The sequence below is a fragment of the Saccostrea cucullata genome, unplaced genomic scaffold, assembly GCF_032062105.1.
Source record: "Saccostrea cucullata isolate Sc308-1 unplaced genomic scaffold, CSIRO_AGI_Scuc_v1 ctg658, whole genome shotgun sequence".
NCBI lineage: Eukaryota > Metazoa > Mollusca > Bivalvia > Ostreida > Ostreidae > Saccostrea > Saccostrea cuccullata.
Window position 1 is genome coordinate 501,055 of NW_026933693.1, and position 17,240 is coordinate 518,294.

General features: G+C 32.7%; 1 protein-coding gene across 4 annotated transcripts in view; it reads right to left on the minus strand.

Moving 5' to 3' along the window:
- Positions 1-13,399, minus strand: part of LOC134238960 (histone-lysine N-methyltransferase, H3 lysine-79 specific-like) — a 38,697-nt gene extending 25,298 nt beyond the window's left edge. For 2 of the 4 annotated variants that reach the window (XM_062721083.1, XM_062721082.1), the window contains exons 1-4: positions 13,314-13,399; positions 12,062-12,275; positions 6,356-6,472; positions 6,129-6,186 (exon numbers count right to left, since the gene is read on the minus strand). In XM_062721083.1, coding sequence (XP_062577067.1) covers positions 6,129-6,186; positions 6,356-6,472; positions 12,062-12,275; positions 13,314-13,397 — 473 coding nt within the window. In that variant the 5' untranslated portion in view covers positions 13,398-13,399. The remainder of the gene's footprint in view (positions 1-6,128; positions 6,187-6,355; positions 6,473-12,061; positions 12,276-13,313) is intronic. The other 2 variants (XM_062721085.1, XM_062721084.1) reach the window with 1 other exon arrangement.
- Between the last annotated feature and the right edge of the window lie 3,841 nt (positions 13,400-17,240).

The window sequence follows — 17,240 nt, forward strand, 5'->3', positions numbered from 1 at the left end:
ATGTGACCACTTTTCATCACATAGTTCACGCATTCTCAATTTATAGTCTCAATTCGCTTTAAATAATGCACCGCGTTTTAAGTAATATAATATTTCAAATAAATTTTATTTTCTGCCAGTCTTACGGACCTTTGTTGGTTGTTGATTAAAATACAACAATTGTTTGTTGTAGCTTGAATGATTGTCTTAGGAGAAAATCACATTTTATAGCAGAAATCGATATTTACGTTACTGTCGCCGATCATCGTGTAGTTTTTATTTTAAACCAAAAAGAATTTTTAAATCATTAACATATCTTTTTCTTAGTAAGATTGTCCTACATTTGAGTTTTATTTTCTGAATATCACACCCTTCACACATATGCGTGTCACAGATTTTTAAAAGTGTTAATATATTTATCAAATTTTGATGTCACCGCAAATTATTACTTTTCTCTTTGGAAATTCAAAAGGACTGGAAGGAATGATGAACTAACTCAATAGGACTAAGTTGTAACTTTTTAATATCATGAGCACCCTTTCTATTGCATGGAAAGGTAAAAAAGACACTGTTTATCTGTGTTTATGAACAATAGCCCCCCTTTTCTTATAAGTCCAATGGTTAAAAAATTCAACTATATTTACGTGTTAGTATTTATTCACAAATTAGGCCAGATAAAATTAATCTTTAGATTCTCATCCTAATTTGCTAAAAAATTGGGGCGGGTGGGCGGATTTTATTTTTATTTTTTATAATTGGAAGTATCACCAAAACAATTGGACTCTTCGTACACATATTTTTTTTTCATTATATTAATGCTAATATGAATAGATTTTATTGTTTTCATATTCTTTTAAATATCTACAGATGGTTTTTGTTTTAAAAAATTAAATATTGATAGTTTAATTAAAAATCATCAAGTACACATACACGACACAATCCAAAGAAAATGAGGTGCAGATACTAATAAATTGTGCATGTATGAGTTCTCATCGTCTTTCCCTAAATATCTTTTAGTTTTACCGACAAATCCTTCTGTTTTGTGTAAAATATCACAGATTTCCACCTTCCTCAAAGATTTTCATCGTTCTTGAGACTTGACATGTTCGGCATTAAAATACATGTAGGTAATGTTAATTTGCAAAATCTATAAAATCTCCTACTGAAAAGCTTAGGCCTGCACAGTTTTAAGATTTAACATTTCCTTAGCACTATTATTTCTAAAGTCTGCTGGCGATGTTCTATTATTTTTTTTCAAATACACAATCACATACAGCTGGAGATCAGTAAAGCTTGACCAGGTGTCATTTTCCTCGTCTATTTTTACGTAGTTAAAATCTCTCTAAAACTTGCTCATGCCAGTGATGATATCCAGATGTGTTTATGCTTTTTTTTCTTCTCTGCCTTCTCCATACTGACAAATTATCTTTTCCTTACATATTTAAACTGCCTTAATTGCCGATTTTTCTCCATTCTTCACATGGTGGAGATAACTCTTAAACTCCAAATTCTTGCTGAATAAAAAATACATGAAAATACATTTAACACTCAAAAATCAAAATAAAAAACACCGTGGCGGGACACTTTGAGAGGGGCGGGCGGGGATGAGAATCTAAAGATTAATTTTATCTGGCCTTAAATAAGAGAACTACATTGTCCCCTATGGGCCAAATTGCCTTACACTCAAGCACTAGAATATGCCTTTAATTAACAGTGGAATAATTGAACAATGGCATTAAAAGTTACGATAAATCTCAAAAAGATATTTACGTTACCGATATTTACGTTACCATGTTTTAAAGTAAATAAGTATTAATTTGTAAAGCTGTTTGAACAGATTTGCGAGTGAATCTTTATGATGTAAATACTAAGAACATGAAGAAATATACACTGTTTCTTAAAATGTCATTTTTTCTGTAACAAGAGTGCAGAAATGCAAATGGAAGTGCACATGCAAAGGTGAACATTTTTACTCAATATCTTGTGCATCCGTGTGATTTGAAAATTGAATTGACATAATATTATTCACAAGTAGAATCGTGGTTTAATGATTGAATCTTTCCATTTTGAGCAATTGGTTAATATTGTATAGTTTCAAGTGTAATGCACGTTATCATTCGGAACGTAAATCTGAAACAAAACTTTCTTCAAGTCTGTATTTTGCTGTTTGTTTGAACTGATAGTGATCGTCAACTTTAAAAAATGGTTATATACACTTGAATTGTATACCAAGCTAAATATTTTGAAGAAAAAAATATCATTTTCGTAGGAAATATAATTCCAGAAAATAGGCGCTGCGTTGCATGCAGTGGGGGGGGGGGGGGGGGGGTTCTACATCGGGTAAAAAAAGAAAGACGGCTGTGGGTGTTGTGTGTCAAGATACTGGTTGAAATTGAATCCATTTCCATTTTTGCTGCTTTGCAAGAAATACATTTATTAACATGTATAAAATTTGCACCTAATTTTCTAATTTTTCCCATTTGCATTGTTGCATAGACATATGACTTAGGAGGTATGCGTCTATGCTTTAATGGTACTGAAAATTCAATTTACGTTATATGAACGTAGAATGTATATTGCTCTATAGAGCACAAGTGATGTGCAACTGTAATTCTTGACAAACTTTTTTAGGGTGGTGGGCGATCTTTGTTTTATTTTTGAGATTTGACGATAAAGTTTTCACAAACAATTAAGCATTTCTGGTATGTAGCAAGCAGGGGGGGGGGGGGGGGGGGGGGGAGCAGTCCCACCCTGCCCCCCCCCTTTTTTTCTCCAGCCTTACTTCAACTTCAGTAAATGTTCAGTGAATAGCTGGTTGCCCCCACCCCCACTAATAGTGATGTACGGAAAATATATTGTAATAATTGGTACTGAATGTAGTTGGCACTGAAAAAAGTTCGCCTCCCCCCTCTAGGATTTTCGACTTTGAGCAAGTTTTCTCACCCCGCCCCCCCTTTTTTTTGCCTTGTCAACTTTCCAGGTAAGTAAAAAAAATTCTCTGGCTACCCACCCCACCCCCACACACACACATACACTTTTAAAAACGATGCTATGTGAATGACTGCATTTGAAATAATCAACAGATTAAATGGTGGAAGGGGGGGGGGTGTTATGAATTACATGAGTCCTCTATAGATAAATCATTTATAACTTGAATTTTCAATTCAACCCTTTGTAAGAACACAGATTAGAAAATTCATAAAATTCAATAATTTGAAATAATATAATCATTTTTCCCCCGAATATACTTTTATTTTTGTATGATATCTATGTGCGATATTTACGTGATATTTAACAAACACTTCGTAATCAGGTAATGGCGAAATATTTAACCTTTTTATATTCTAAATAATGTGCGTTTCTCTGAGCAGATTAATAAAGAATCAATTAATGTAGCATTTTAGGGAATATTATCATTATTAAGCTTATCATCGAATGTGCTAAAACTTGTTAAAATAAAAAGAAAATAATTTCATTTAAATGAAAATTATGTTTGTTTTATTTTTACTAATAATTGAATCAAAGATTGTATACCCCTTTTACAAATGTGCTTAAACGTTTCATAAATGTTTATAGTTAACAAAATTTGATGTGTATTATATTAATTTTTTTGCCTTGTCAACTTTCCAGGTAAGTAAAAAAAAAAAGTTAAAAAGTTAAAAAAAAAGTCTTTCGTTTCCAAATATGGCTTTTCAACATCACGTAAATATCTTGGTGTAAAATTAGCCCTCCAACCGCTTTTATTTCGAAGGAGGCCAACAAAACAATGCATGAAGTATGTAAATCAAATTGCGATTTTTAATAACTATACACTTTCATGTTTCAAATGACGTATAAAAGTGTTAATTTCAGTTCAATAATTTTTTTGACTTTTCCCAAGATCGATTTGTGACTATAAATTGAGAATGCGTGAGACTTTTCATTGTGAGAAGCTGGAAAACAAGGGCTATTCGAGACACTGCATTAAAAATAAATGGTAAAGAATCGGTAAACTAGAGTGAAATTCAACGCTTCATGAAAGCTGCTGTAAAACTTGCTAAGAATCCCAAAGAAATATTCATTAAAATATGTGAAATTTACAGCAACCAATGTCTGTTTTATAGACACATGAGCAATTGGATTTCAATGAACAACAAGCAAATTCAAAGAATTGTGGTCCCCCGCTTTCGGTGTCTTTGTGGGTGAGATGTTATTTTTATGACATATTGTGTGTAATACGAACATCCTATCATATGTCATTTATTTAGAAAGTAACACTGAAGTTGATTTTTTTGAAGGATGAAAACCCTAATCCTGACCGTTAAAAAGTTATGGCCAAAGTAAAAAGTTTTTTAAAAGTAGGTCAAGATCAAAGGGTCAAAGTTGTTGATATCCAATGAAAAGTTTTCTCACAAGGATTACATATGTGAAGTATGAAAGCCCTAGCCCTTACTGTTCAAAATTTATGGTCAAGGTTAAAGTTTTTTCATAAGTACATAAATCTTTAAGGTCAAGGTCAAAAGGTCAAAGTTGTTGATATCCAATGAAAGGACTTGCCACAAAGAATACATATGTAAAATATAAAAGTCCTAGTATCTACCGTTCAAAAGTTGTGACCAAAGTTAAATTATTTTTAAAAAGTAGTTAAAACTCCAATGTCAAGGTCAAAGGGTAAAAGTTATTGGTATCCAATGAAAGGTCTTCTCAAAAGGATCACATATGTGAAGTACAAAAGCCCTAGTCCTCACCGTTCAAAAGTTATGGTCAAGGTTAAAGTTTTTTCATAAGTAAATAAATCTCCAAGGTCAAGGTCAAAAGGTCAAGGTTGTTGGTATCCAATGAAATGTCTTGCCACAAGGAATACATATGTGAAATATAAAAGTCCTAGTATCTACTGTTTAAAAGTTGTAACCAAGGTTAAAGTTTTTAAAATGTAATTAAAACTCCAAAGTCAAGGTCAAAGGGCAAAAGTTATTGGTATCCAATGAAATGTCTTCTCACAAGGATTACATATGTGAAGTACGAAAGCCTTCGTCCTCACCGTTCAAAAGTTTTGGTCAAGGTTAAAGTTTTTTCATAAGTACGTAAATCTCCAAAATCAAGGTCAAAAGGTCAAGGTTGTTGTTATCCAATGAAAGGTTTTGCCACAAACAATACATATGTGAAATATGAAAGTCCTAGTACCTACTATTAAAAAGTTATGGCCAAAGTAAAAGTTTGGAATTTTTGTGTAAAAGTGGGTCAAACTCCAAGGTCAAGGTCAAAAGGTCAAATTTGGTGGTACCCAAAGAAAGGTCTTGTCATAAAGAATACACATGTGAAATATGAAAGTCATAGCTCCACTAAATCAAAAGTTATGGGCAAGGTTAAAGTTTTTGTGACGGACAGACTGACGGACAGACAGACAGACGAATGAGATTTAATGTCCCCTCGCTTTCGCGAAAGCGGGGGACAAAAATGATATACTATTAATGGGCATCAAAATTGGTCCCGTCCTCGGCGACAAGGAATTATAAGAACCAATTCCAATGTATTGTTTGCCAAAATTCAACAAATAATCACTGATGATATTTGATTGACTTTAAGTCACGTCCAAATCCACACGCCCTGAAGAGTAAAGGAGTTTTGGGGATAAACATAAAGTTAATGTTTTGTCACACCAACAGTATTCGCCAGATAGTTCGCCCTTTGACATGTTTCATTTTCCAAACTTGAAAAAAATACCGTTCAGAAAGAAGAAACAAGTCCAGGAAATCAAAGAATATGTCATATTTTACAACTGATACATTGCTATTAACTTATGATTTGTGCCACGTAATTGTGCAGATAAACAAATAATTGAAGTTATACCCGGATACCAAAGCATGTTCCCGGGCATTGGCTTACTTTGGGTTCTACAAAATTAACGAAGGACCAGCTGGTTCACCACTAGCTGCAGATTTGAGCGTTATGGTTTTACGGTATATATTAATTTCATGATTTGTCTTTGACACGTTATGGTCAAAGACTGACAAAATACAGATCTGCAGCTAATTCACCACTGAACGAAGTCATTTACCCAATTTTACCATTTACTTATTTAAATTGATAGACTTTTAAAATGTCAGATTATAATCGATAATTAGTGATTTACATTAACCCACGCCAATCACCGATTATGCGATTCTTACCGATTCCCATCACTAACTGCAGTATTAGCTGTATTAGCTATGTCGTAACACTCAGTATCTACAATGCAAGGAAATGTTTTGAGAAAAGTAAAAAGAATCCAAGCAACCCCCCCCCCCCAATATTCATCCTGTGATTAATTTAATACCATTAATTTGAGAGAGAGAGAGAGAGAGAGAGAGAGAGAGAGAGAGGTATTCGAGTATTACGGTAATCATTCAGTTCGTACAGTTATACTGTTCAGTAGATTTATATCTACTTGGACATGGTTCCGAAAAATTCTGACAAGACCTCACCGAGCTCCGGATGGACATAAAATGCATCGAGTATTCCGCACACACTCCACCTTAAGTATTCAAATAAAAATTGTACAAAATGTGGTTAAAAACCTGTTTCATATTTGACATTTGGGGTGGTTACGGTTTTGTATATAATATTTTCATCATCAGACTCAGGTCATCTTGTTATCTACAAAATCACTGAATAAGATTTATGTACATTTATAAAGTTTATATATATATACCGGGCATATATATGTTTGTTGTTCATTTTCGGAACATATGATTTGAAGAAATAGGGTCTGTTTCATTTTTGATTATCTTAACTGAGGAGCTGCAGAGTTGTTGTTTTACTTGTAAGTCTTTGACCATAAGGCTACAGATCCCATACTTGCAAATATGGCCAGGTACATGTCAGTGCTAGGGTTTTTTGCGCACTGTTGGGGAGAAGTTCTACATTCTTCAGTATTGGAGTATTCAATGAACTATCTTCCACTCCCTAATTCTAGTCCTAAATCTGTTTTTATCCACCTCATTATCCTTTTTAATTGTTTATACATGTACAGATCAGTAAACTCTAAATTTTTTCCGGACGGCCAATTCGAAACAATCAAGTTTAGTGGTCTGTGGTGACGGTTTTAATCATTTGGGGGGTTGGTAAATATAATACACAGGTTGGTAATAAAATAGGTTTAAAGTTATGACCGATGCTGGATTTTAGCGTCTCTCCAAACCGTGCGTAGAAAATCTTGTGGCGAAATTTCACCAAATTTGCGTTAGGGGATATGTAGCTTTATGGTCAAACACATAATATATAAAACTATAACCATATCATGTTGTAAATTTTGAATTTACTAGGGGAGGTTAATGCAAAATTTACAACATGATAACTAATTTTGCATTTACCTCCCCCTAGTAAATTCAGAAGTATGACTGCACTTAAGGATCTGCGATATTTGCGTGAAAATAAACTTTTAAAGTAGACATTTTTCTTTTAATTGCAGGAATGATCAACATCTAATCTACAACTTTACTTAATTACAATAAATAAAAGTATGTATCTATGATGTACGAATCCGTTTTTTGAGGCGAGGGTCATCAAAAGTTTTTCAATCTCCGTACGATAATAAGGACTCCCACTTTTTTTTACTCACTTTATACATAGTCAGCGCATGTTTGTCTGTTGTTCAGTTCTCCTTTTAACAGTAGTTCTATATTTGCATTAGTGATGTTGTGTTAAAAGGAGATTAATAGACAAAAATGCGCTCACGGTTTAAAAGAGAAAAAACTGCTTTTCTTAAGGCCGGTATACACGATGAGATTTGTAGTATAATGCAAGTATCATAATACTTTTGTATTATGATACTTTCCTGTATTCACCCTAATACATATCTTATAAGATCGTAAGTAAACTACGTATTCCAACGTGTTTTCCCCGCCATATTTCTCTCTCTGTCAAAGTAATGAAAATGGAGGATGAGGCTCTGGTAGCAGTGTCTATCATCGTACATGTACTATGTACTGCTTGATATATTCCACAAGTCCTTTTCCCCTTCCCATTAAGACACGAGTTTTTCGATGTCTTTACTTGTAAAGTTTACCATTATTATTTACTATGTGCTTTTTTTTTTTAGTAATTATAAAAATGGGATGACCCCTAGCGTCATTACATTTCATTGGTTGAAAGTGATAGGTAAATGCCGGTATACACGGTAAGATTTGTATTATGAGATTTGTATTATAATACAAAATCTTATTGTGTATACACTCTTAATACAGTGTATCATAAGATTTTTCGAATCTTATAAAACTGTATTAAGAATAGAGCAATGCTCTTTTTCCTAATACAAGACTTAACTTACCTTTCACTTTCAACCAAGGAAATTTACTGACACTAGGGGTCATTCTATTTTTATCATTACTAAAGATAGCACATGGTAAATAATAATGACCGTCTTTACAAGTAAAAACATCGAAAAACTCGTTGTTTTATGGGAAGGGGAAGAGGACTTGTGGAATGTATCAAGCAGTGCATAGTACGAAGATAGACACTGCTATCAGAACCTCATCCTCCATTTTTAGCTCACCTCAACGAAGTTGGGGGAGCTTATGTAATACCCTCGGCATCGGCGTCCCAGGTTAAGGTTAATTTTTTTGAAGCAGTTTTTTTAAAGTACTTCTATGTCCTATATATTAATTAGACATGCATGGAAGATGCATTTACTGTGTTTCATTGTACAAGTCAAAGTTTCAGATGCTGCAATTTCAGCAAAGGAATGACAGGTTAATGTTTTTGGAGCAGGTTAACATTTTTGGTGCAGTTTTTGGTGTAGGTCTCATTTCCAAGGAAATATAAGCCCTATGTTGACCAAACTTGCATGGATGGTACATCTAAGGATGTACACTACCAGACTTGCTTCGGATGCTGAATCTGACCTACATTTTCCGGTTGAGTAAACAGGTTAATGTTTTTTGGTGCAGGTCTCATTTCCAAGGACCAATAAGTCCTATGTTGACCAAACTTGCATGGATGATACATCTTAGGATGCATACTACCAGACTTGCTTAGGATGCTGAATTTGACCTATATTTTCTGGATGAATGAACAGGTTAAAGTTTTTGGGGCAGGTTTTATTTCCAAGTTACAATGAACCTATAATGACTACACTTGCATGGATGATACATCTTAGGATGCATACCACCAGACTTGCTTCGGATGCTGAATCTGACCTACATTTTCTGGATGAGTGAACAGGTTAAAGTTTTTGAAGCAGGATTCATTTCTAAGTAACTATGAGCTCTTTAATGACCAAACTTGCATGGATGATACATCTAAGGTTGCATTCTACCAGGCTGGCTTCAGATGGTGAATCTGACCTAAATTTTTTTCTGGATGAGTGAAGAGGTGAAATTTATATGCAGGTTTCATTTCTAAGTAACTATTAGCCCTAAGTTGTGCAAACTCGCATGGATGATACATCTTAGGATGCATACTAATGGACTTGCTCTGGATGCTGAATTCGACGTACAGTTTCCAGATAATGGACCAGGAAAAAGTTATGGGTGCAGGTCTATCACCAAGAAACTGTACGGCTTAAATAAACCAAACTTGCCCAAATGATACATCAAGGGATGAAAACTCTTAAACTTTCTTCAGATGCTGGATTTTGATCACATTTTCGTGATGAAGAACTAGTTTGAAGTTTTTATATACAATGTAGGTCTATTCCAAAGTATCAGATCAAAATTGCATAAATTTTGCATTTTTGGATGTACGCTTTTTGTTGGGTAATTGTGTGACTTTGCCTTACTTAAAGACAACATTCGTTGAGGTGAGCTCTGTAATCTCTGATTACCTATGTTTATTATTTTGAGAGAGAGAGAAATATGGCGGGGAAAACATGTTGGAATACGTAGTTTATTTACAATCTTATAAGATATGTATTAGCATGAGTACAAGAAGGTTTTATAATACAAAAGTATTATAATACTTGTATTATACTACAAATCTAATCGTGTATACCGGCCTTAAGTTAAGACTTGTATTAGGAAATAGAGCATTGCTCTATTCTTTTAAAAATACAGTTTTATAAGATTCGAAAAATCTTATAAATCTTATTTAAACAATAAAATGCTTTCTTTTCTTTCAACTCCAAATTCTAGACACATTATTTAACTAATCTTTGTATTTTATCCATCTCCCAACCCTTTTTAGTCGTCTGTACAAAGGATAGACTCGCTTGATTAAAATTATTTGTTAGATAACTGAAAATTCACTTCAAGCGAGTTTATTGTCTGTAGAGACAACCATAAATGGTTGGGAGGTGGATAAACTATATATATTGGCTACTAAATGTGTCTAGAATTAGGAGTTGAAAAGTAGTTGATAGACCGATGTTAGAAATTGGAGAAATTCTCCCCAAAAGAGCGCAAAAAATATTGCGCCGTAAATTGCACATTTTTTGCACTACGGGATCTGCAGCGTTATGGTCAAAGACATATAGGGTGAATTCACCATGCATCGGATACCCTTGTACTTCAACAAGTTCTAGCGATATCGCTACCGACGGAAGATTATCAAAATGGAGTTTAACATTTAGTTTGTGATTAAAATATCAATTTGGGACACAATTATATGCCCTTTATTGAGAAAATATCCTCAAAAATCGAGTTTTTAGGAATAACTCAAAATTCACCATGGATCGGACATTGTTTACCATGCATCGGACAGACGGTATTTTGACCGGAAAAATATCACACCTTTGTTAAAGTGCTTTAAAATGCTTGATATGGATATAATTTCATCTTTTATCTAAGAAATAACCCTCAACTTAAATTTAATTGACGATATCGTTGCACAAATGTAGAACGATTCAAGAGACCTCACTCTGCCTTAGAAATGCTTTAAAATGCTTATAATGCGGTAATTCGCGCCTTTTTTTCATGGTTTATCATACTCTGGTTTGTAGAAATAAATTGAGTCAAATTCCAGACGTCATATACCGATAACTTGTATTTTGACTGAAAATATTGTTTTTTTATTTTCTTTTTCAGCAAAAAACAGCTATCAGCTGGGTTCTCTATGAAAATGGTAGCGCTTACCTTTGCATCGGAAAGTGTCCGATGCATGGTTAATTTGTGTCCGATGAACGGAGAAATGAACATACTAGTGAAAACCAGCTCTTAAAAGAAATATAGGAACATTGAAGTGAAATTTCTTTAAAATTTATGTAAAATTACCAATCTTTGACTTTATTCACCAAAGTCTGACTCGTTCCGTTGAAGTTGAATTTTAAGAACGATAACTCTAAAAATCCCAAAATCATAAATTTCTGGTTATTCCCCTTTGATGATGTAAAATATGACGTAACTTCAAGGCCATTCTCGGGATATTTTTATCACAACATGATAATAACAATCGGTATCATTAAAAAATTTAAATCTTCAGGTTTAAGACAGAAACAAATAAATACACGGAACTCTTAAGTTGAAAGAGAATTTATTGTCTAAAGTTGTCCGAAGCAAGGTATGTGTCCGATGCATGGTGAATTCACCCTATAAAAAAACCATAACGCTACAGATCTGCAGCTAAGGTATACCTAAATCAGCGTACCGTGAGGCATTTCAGAAATGGATTCAGAGATTAAAATTGCGTATTTCAAATCACGGAGGATAATTTGAAGGGATGTAATGTCCATTTGACTATTTGAATCGAATGCTTTTGAGATATCGTACAATACACAATACATATCGAACAACCCTCGTATTTTAAACCCACAAAAGTATTGCTCGAAAGGTTTATCACTCCATCATGTAGATATTGATTGATTTAGTCAAGCAAGGTATTTAAAATGCTGTTACTTGTACAAGCATAATGTTCAATCAAGGGCGGGTAAATGTAAATTTTCTGTATTTGAAAAACCGTAAAGACAATACCATGAAATTATTAGTTATTGCATTACAGTCTAAGATTATTTTTAACATTTAAATTCGGTGTCTGATTGATAGACCACTATAGTAAATGTATAAAAGTGGACTTAGTTTTACTATTTAAGATTTAAAAGGAACACAAGCGACCGAAAAAGACCCAAAACACAGCATTAAGTGCAGTCATCCTTTACAGCATGATAACCCTACAGTTCTTCAACTATTCTTACCTATGATGAAAAGCGATGGGGCACACACTTCTACAGTAGCATTTCTCCACGCATTCATTACACAGTGATAATCAAAACTAACACAGGGGTGACTAATTGAAGAGCAGTTCTTCCTGGATTCTGCCTCTTTGTAACTTTTTTCGTCTGCGGGACATTGTTCCACGATTTCCACTGTAGACGTTGATAGGTTACACGGTATCTCAAAACTTATAACCTGAAGGTCAATACATTGTACTAAGCAACTGATGAAGGACTCCATGAAACACTATATTAAAATTATATTAGAATATTTGTATCCTTCTTCAAGAATTTTTACTTAAAGGGACTTGGACACAGTTTTATCTGAATTCTTTAAACCAGTTTTATTGCTTACTATTCCTAACTAAGGCATCAGATATTTAATGATCAGCAAAAATTTGAACATGATTTATTGATTAACAAACGAGATACTGACAGAACTTAAAGTTCTCCAAAATGTAAACGAGGCTCGTGCCTTGTTTTTGTTTATATATAGAAATATCATATTTATTACAAAAAGAAATTCAGCCAATCACTAAAAATGTCTAATTGTATTTAGAACTAACTTCTTTATTGAAAGTGTATTGTACCTAGTTTAGACAGATGTAATTCAAAAATCTCAACAATTCATCTGTGAATAGGTTATTAAGTAGAGTTCCATTTAGTATTAACAAATTATAAACAATATAATTAAATGTCTGATAAGAATTGTTACATTTTTAATTAAATTAGAATATCCCTTTCAAATGAATGTAAAAATTTGAATTGAATAAATTTCATAAAATTGGAACATAAAATATATAAGAACCAATATTCTTGCACACGTGAAAATACGTGAATATATAGGCCCTATGTTAATACATAGATCTAAAGCAGCTACTTTAGGTCCGTAGTTAATTTGATATCATTGTTAAAATTTAGATTAAAGTTAAATATCATTTCCGGAAATCAATTTAGATTCTACCATTACACTTACCTATGATAGTTAAACTGTTTAAAAGGAAAATGAAAGTATGTTGGCGTTTCTTGAAATTAATATAAACACATGCATTCTAAAAGACCGAGATGTTTGTTTTGATATTCTTTTTAAAACTCCTTCTTAAACAAACTACTGGAATAATTATTTTTCCTTCATTCGGCAATATTCATTTTGAAAACAACTATAATTTAATTTATTATTTGAAAATAAAATACTAAGTGCTTTAGTGTTTGACAGTATTATAAATATTCTTACTTGATTTATACCAGCCAGCATCCAGATGATATATAACAAGCAGCGAAACATTACATTGCACATGTTGCACGCATTATGCATCATGGCGACTTCCGATACGGGAAGGTATAATGCCCTGATAGTATAATGCCCTGATTGCATTTAATTCTAAAATATGAAGTAGTAAAGTGCCCAAACAAGTTTCTTTTAACTGATTATAATTTGGATACTAATTGTCTACAAGATTCACCAAAGAAAAAAATTAAAAATTATGTTTTTATTTTGTTTATTTGAAAGAGAAAATCAACAGGGGTATAATGCCCTGATTTTGAGGTATAATGACCCGATGTCCTGATAATATGAAACTTCTAATAAAAAGCATATTATTATCAAATTTGTTTAATTTTTCAATCTAAATTGTTTTCAGTAGGATAAATAAGTGTTTTAGAAAAAAAGATTTTTGGAAAATATCTTTTATGTCTAGCTCAAAAAGCACTTTTGGAGTTAGCAGGGGTATAATGTCCTGATTTTTTGATTGCCCTGATTTTTGCTTATGACCTGATTTTAACACCTGTTTCGAAACTTATTCTTTAAACTGAATGGAAATTAAAATGCTTTTCATAATTTCATGTTAATTTTCATTCATTTTTTTAAATTTTATTTTCTTAATTATGTTGATAATTTTAAAGTTGATACACTTCAGTCACTTGATATATACATCTTATTGTAGCACGTACTCTACGCCAGTATTTTGTGCAAACTTAAGATTTATCTATGCAATAACATTATGCAAAATCTTTGAAGAAACTTTTGATTGTTTTAGAGAAAATTATAAGAAATAATTTTTAAGAACAATGATAATTTGATATACTGGCCGCAGTACAGCCAAAATAGTATTTTTTGATTAACATTCAAAAGTAGGGAAAATGCAGATATTTTATATAAGCCTTGAGGTAACTAAAGATTTTAAAATTGTGGGTAAAGATAGGTTGTATTAAATTTATGATTTTTAAAATTTTTATTCGTTTGTTGTTTTAACAGTTACGAGCATTCACACGTTTATGGACAAATTTCTATATTTTTCAATAAAACATCAAATGAATTAAGTACGTCTGTTGACATAATTTTAAGTAGGATAAATAAAAATTGACAGGTATATGCCGATTTTTAAATAGCTGTAATTCTACAGCAAGGTACAGACTGTACAACAAAATAAATTGATCAATTAAAAAAATATTATGTACACTGTTTGTGTATACATATCATTGCTTGTTTATTATGTCTGATAGTGTCAAAGGGACATACACCACATGTACCCTCCTTTACTACCTCCCCTATATGGCTTCTGTAATCAACACCTGTGTAATCCCTTTCAACAATGTTCTGCTGATTGCGTAAACAAACCGTATAACATATTTCAAAAAAGACAAAATTGTTAAATAATTAAACATTTGATTTTATATACTTATAAAATGATTTTTTTTTATATTTGTCTCAAAACTATGTATTACAAATAAAACAATCTATTAATAAACTTAAAAAAAATTAATTAAGATTTCTCTAAGGCATATTTTTTGAAATATTGTTAATTTGTTTATTTGAGAAAAATGAAAAATATTTGATACAAAGCTCTAATTCAGTATGTGTTATTATGCATTCACAATTTTAAGTTCAGTTCTTTCTAAACATAACATTTCATATGCTGAACTTGAAATTATATAATGCATAAAAAATTATTTCTTTAAAATACTAAATAATATACTTTTGTTTTAATTAATTCGTATAAATTAAAGAAATAAAGTTATATAACGGGTCATGACCCTTAAAAAAAGCGAAAACTTTTTAAAATATCTGTCTAAATACAATAAATTAAATTAGATAGCTGCATGCCAGATTTTTTTTTCATTTTTTTTTTAGAACCACTAAAAATATCTCTGCTATATCTGGTGGATTGATATTTGAAGTAGGGTAAAACATTGTAATAAGTAGAAATACATTTGTATATATAAAGCCATTTCAAAGTAAATTTCTTCTTAAATTGTTGTAAATATTTAGGTGCTAAATTACAGATAAGGTTGTTTAATGAACAAAATGGCCAGTTCTGTGTTGACCCAGTACAGTCTGCATTTCATTGGCTGATTTGACTTGTTTACTGTTCTTTCGAACTTCCTGCAAACATTCAAATCATGCAATATTTCCTGCGAACTTGCTGTGCGCGTAATTATATATGAACATTATATTGACGTGTATGTTTCTTGCAATGTTCCTGCAAACATTTTGGGTTCCTGCGAATTTGCTGCAAGCTTGCAGCAATTGCTGCAATGTTTGCCGCAAGATCGCAGCTAGCAGCAATCATCTGCGAACAAGAAAATTTTCTTCCTGCAAACAATTTTGTTTGCTGCAAGCTTGCAGCAAACTTGCTGCAGGCCTGCAGCTAACATATCAGTTTGGTAAGGGAATTGAACATATTTTTTTGTAATATACAGGCCATCAGATGAGTATATTTGGTCATTTCAAAATATCAGCTATAGGTCATTACCTTTTCTTGACTAATAAAATTCTTAATAATAAAAAGTATACATAATACTAGTATAGAATCACCATATGTAATCAATAATTCCCTCAATAAAAATGTAATATTTAAGTTGATAATATGCATTTTTATCACTATGTCTATGTAAATCAGGGCATTCAGAAATCAGGACATTATACCCCCTACAAACTTCAAAAGTGATTTCAGGCAATATATAAAACACATTTTCACCCAGCTTTAATTAAATTAACTTCATATATCACTCTTAAAAGATATTTTATCAAATATTAATATTTAAATAATCTTAAATTGTGTTTATTAGAAGTTTTTATACTATCAGGTTATCAGGTCATTATACCTCAAAATCAGGACATTATACCCCTGTAAAATTTCTAAGTCAAATAAAACATACAAAAATATTTTGATTCTGCATTTTCTTCATGGTTCTTAAAGAAAATGATAATGTTCATCATTTCCAATAAAAATTATATTGTGAATATGCATAAAAACTCTTTATTTCAGCATATATATGAAATCAGGTCAATCAGGGCATTATACTATCAGGGCATTATACCTTCCCACACCTTGGGCCTTAGCCTAGTACCCGAGGCCTTCCGAGTGCAAGCACGAAGGCCCTGTAGCCTGGTCCCCTGGCTCACCCTTGCCAAGGCAGGAGAGCCAGGTGGATTACATTCTATGCTTTCCTTTGATTGGTCAGAACAATGCGCGCTAAATCGTGGGTTTACGAGCCGTTGCCGTTAACCACGGAAATAAATATCGACGTAACAATGACATATTACGTCGACGACGTAGAAAAAACGACGTCACAATGAACGTCTTCACTGGAAGTGTAGCCATATTGGACGTCACAATGGAATAAGATTTAGGGCAGATTCGCCCTGAATCCATTGTACTCCACCTGGCCCTAGTGACGCGGAGTATATGAAGCAAAACAGGGACAGGGAACCAGGCTAGAAGGCCCTGTCCAATGGCGGCGCTCTATGGACAATTCAAGAGGCTTGGTGTAAAATGCGGAGGATGGAGACTCCACAAAACTCCAAAATGGAGGGTCAGAGAGTGCAAGAGGTGGAGCCTCTTGTGTTAGATGATGCAGGAGGTGGAGCAAAGTGCTTGTCGTAAATTTAGCACGTGCTTATTAGATCTGTCATCTCATTTTCTGATACTCCGTGAGAATGTGTTAGAGTGTTACATTACCCAAACAATTAAAAAAAAATCCATTGAAGTTGAGTGAATGAAACTCAGTTATATCTCCCAACCTGATTTTGTGATAACCATTTGACAGTATCTGATGACATTTGTTTATAAAGTCCATAAAATACAAAATGAGAAACAAAGAAACAGGGAACGGTATTAAAAAAAAAATAATGAACACCACATTTCAACGAGGGGAACAG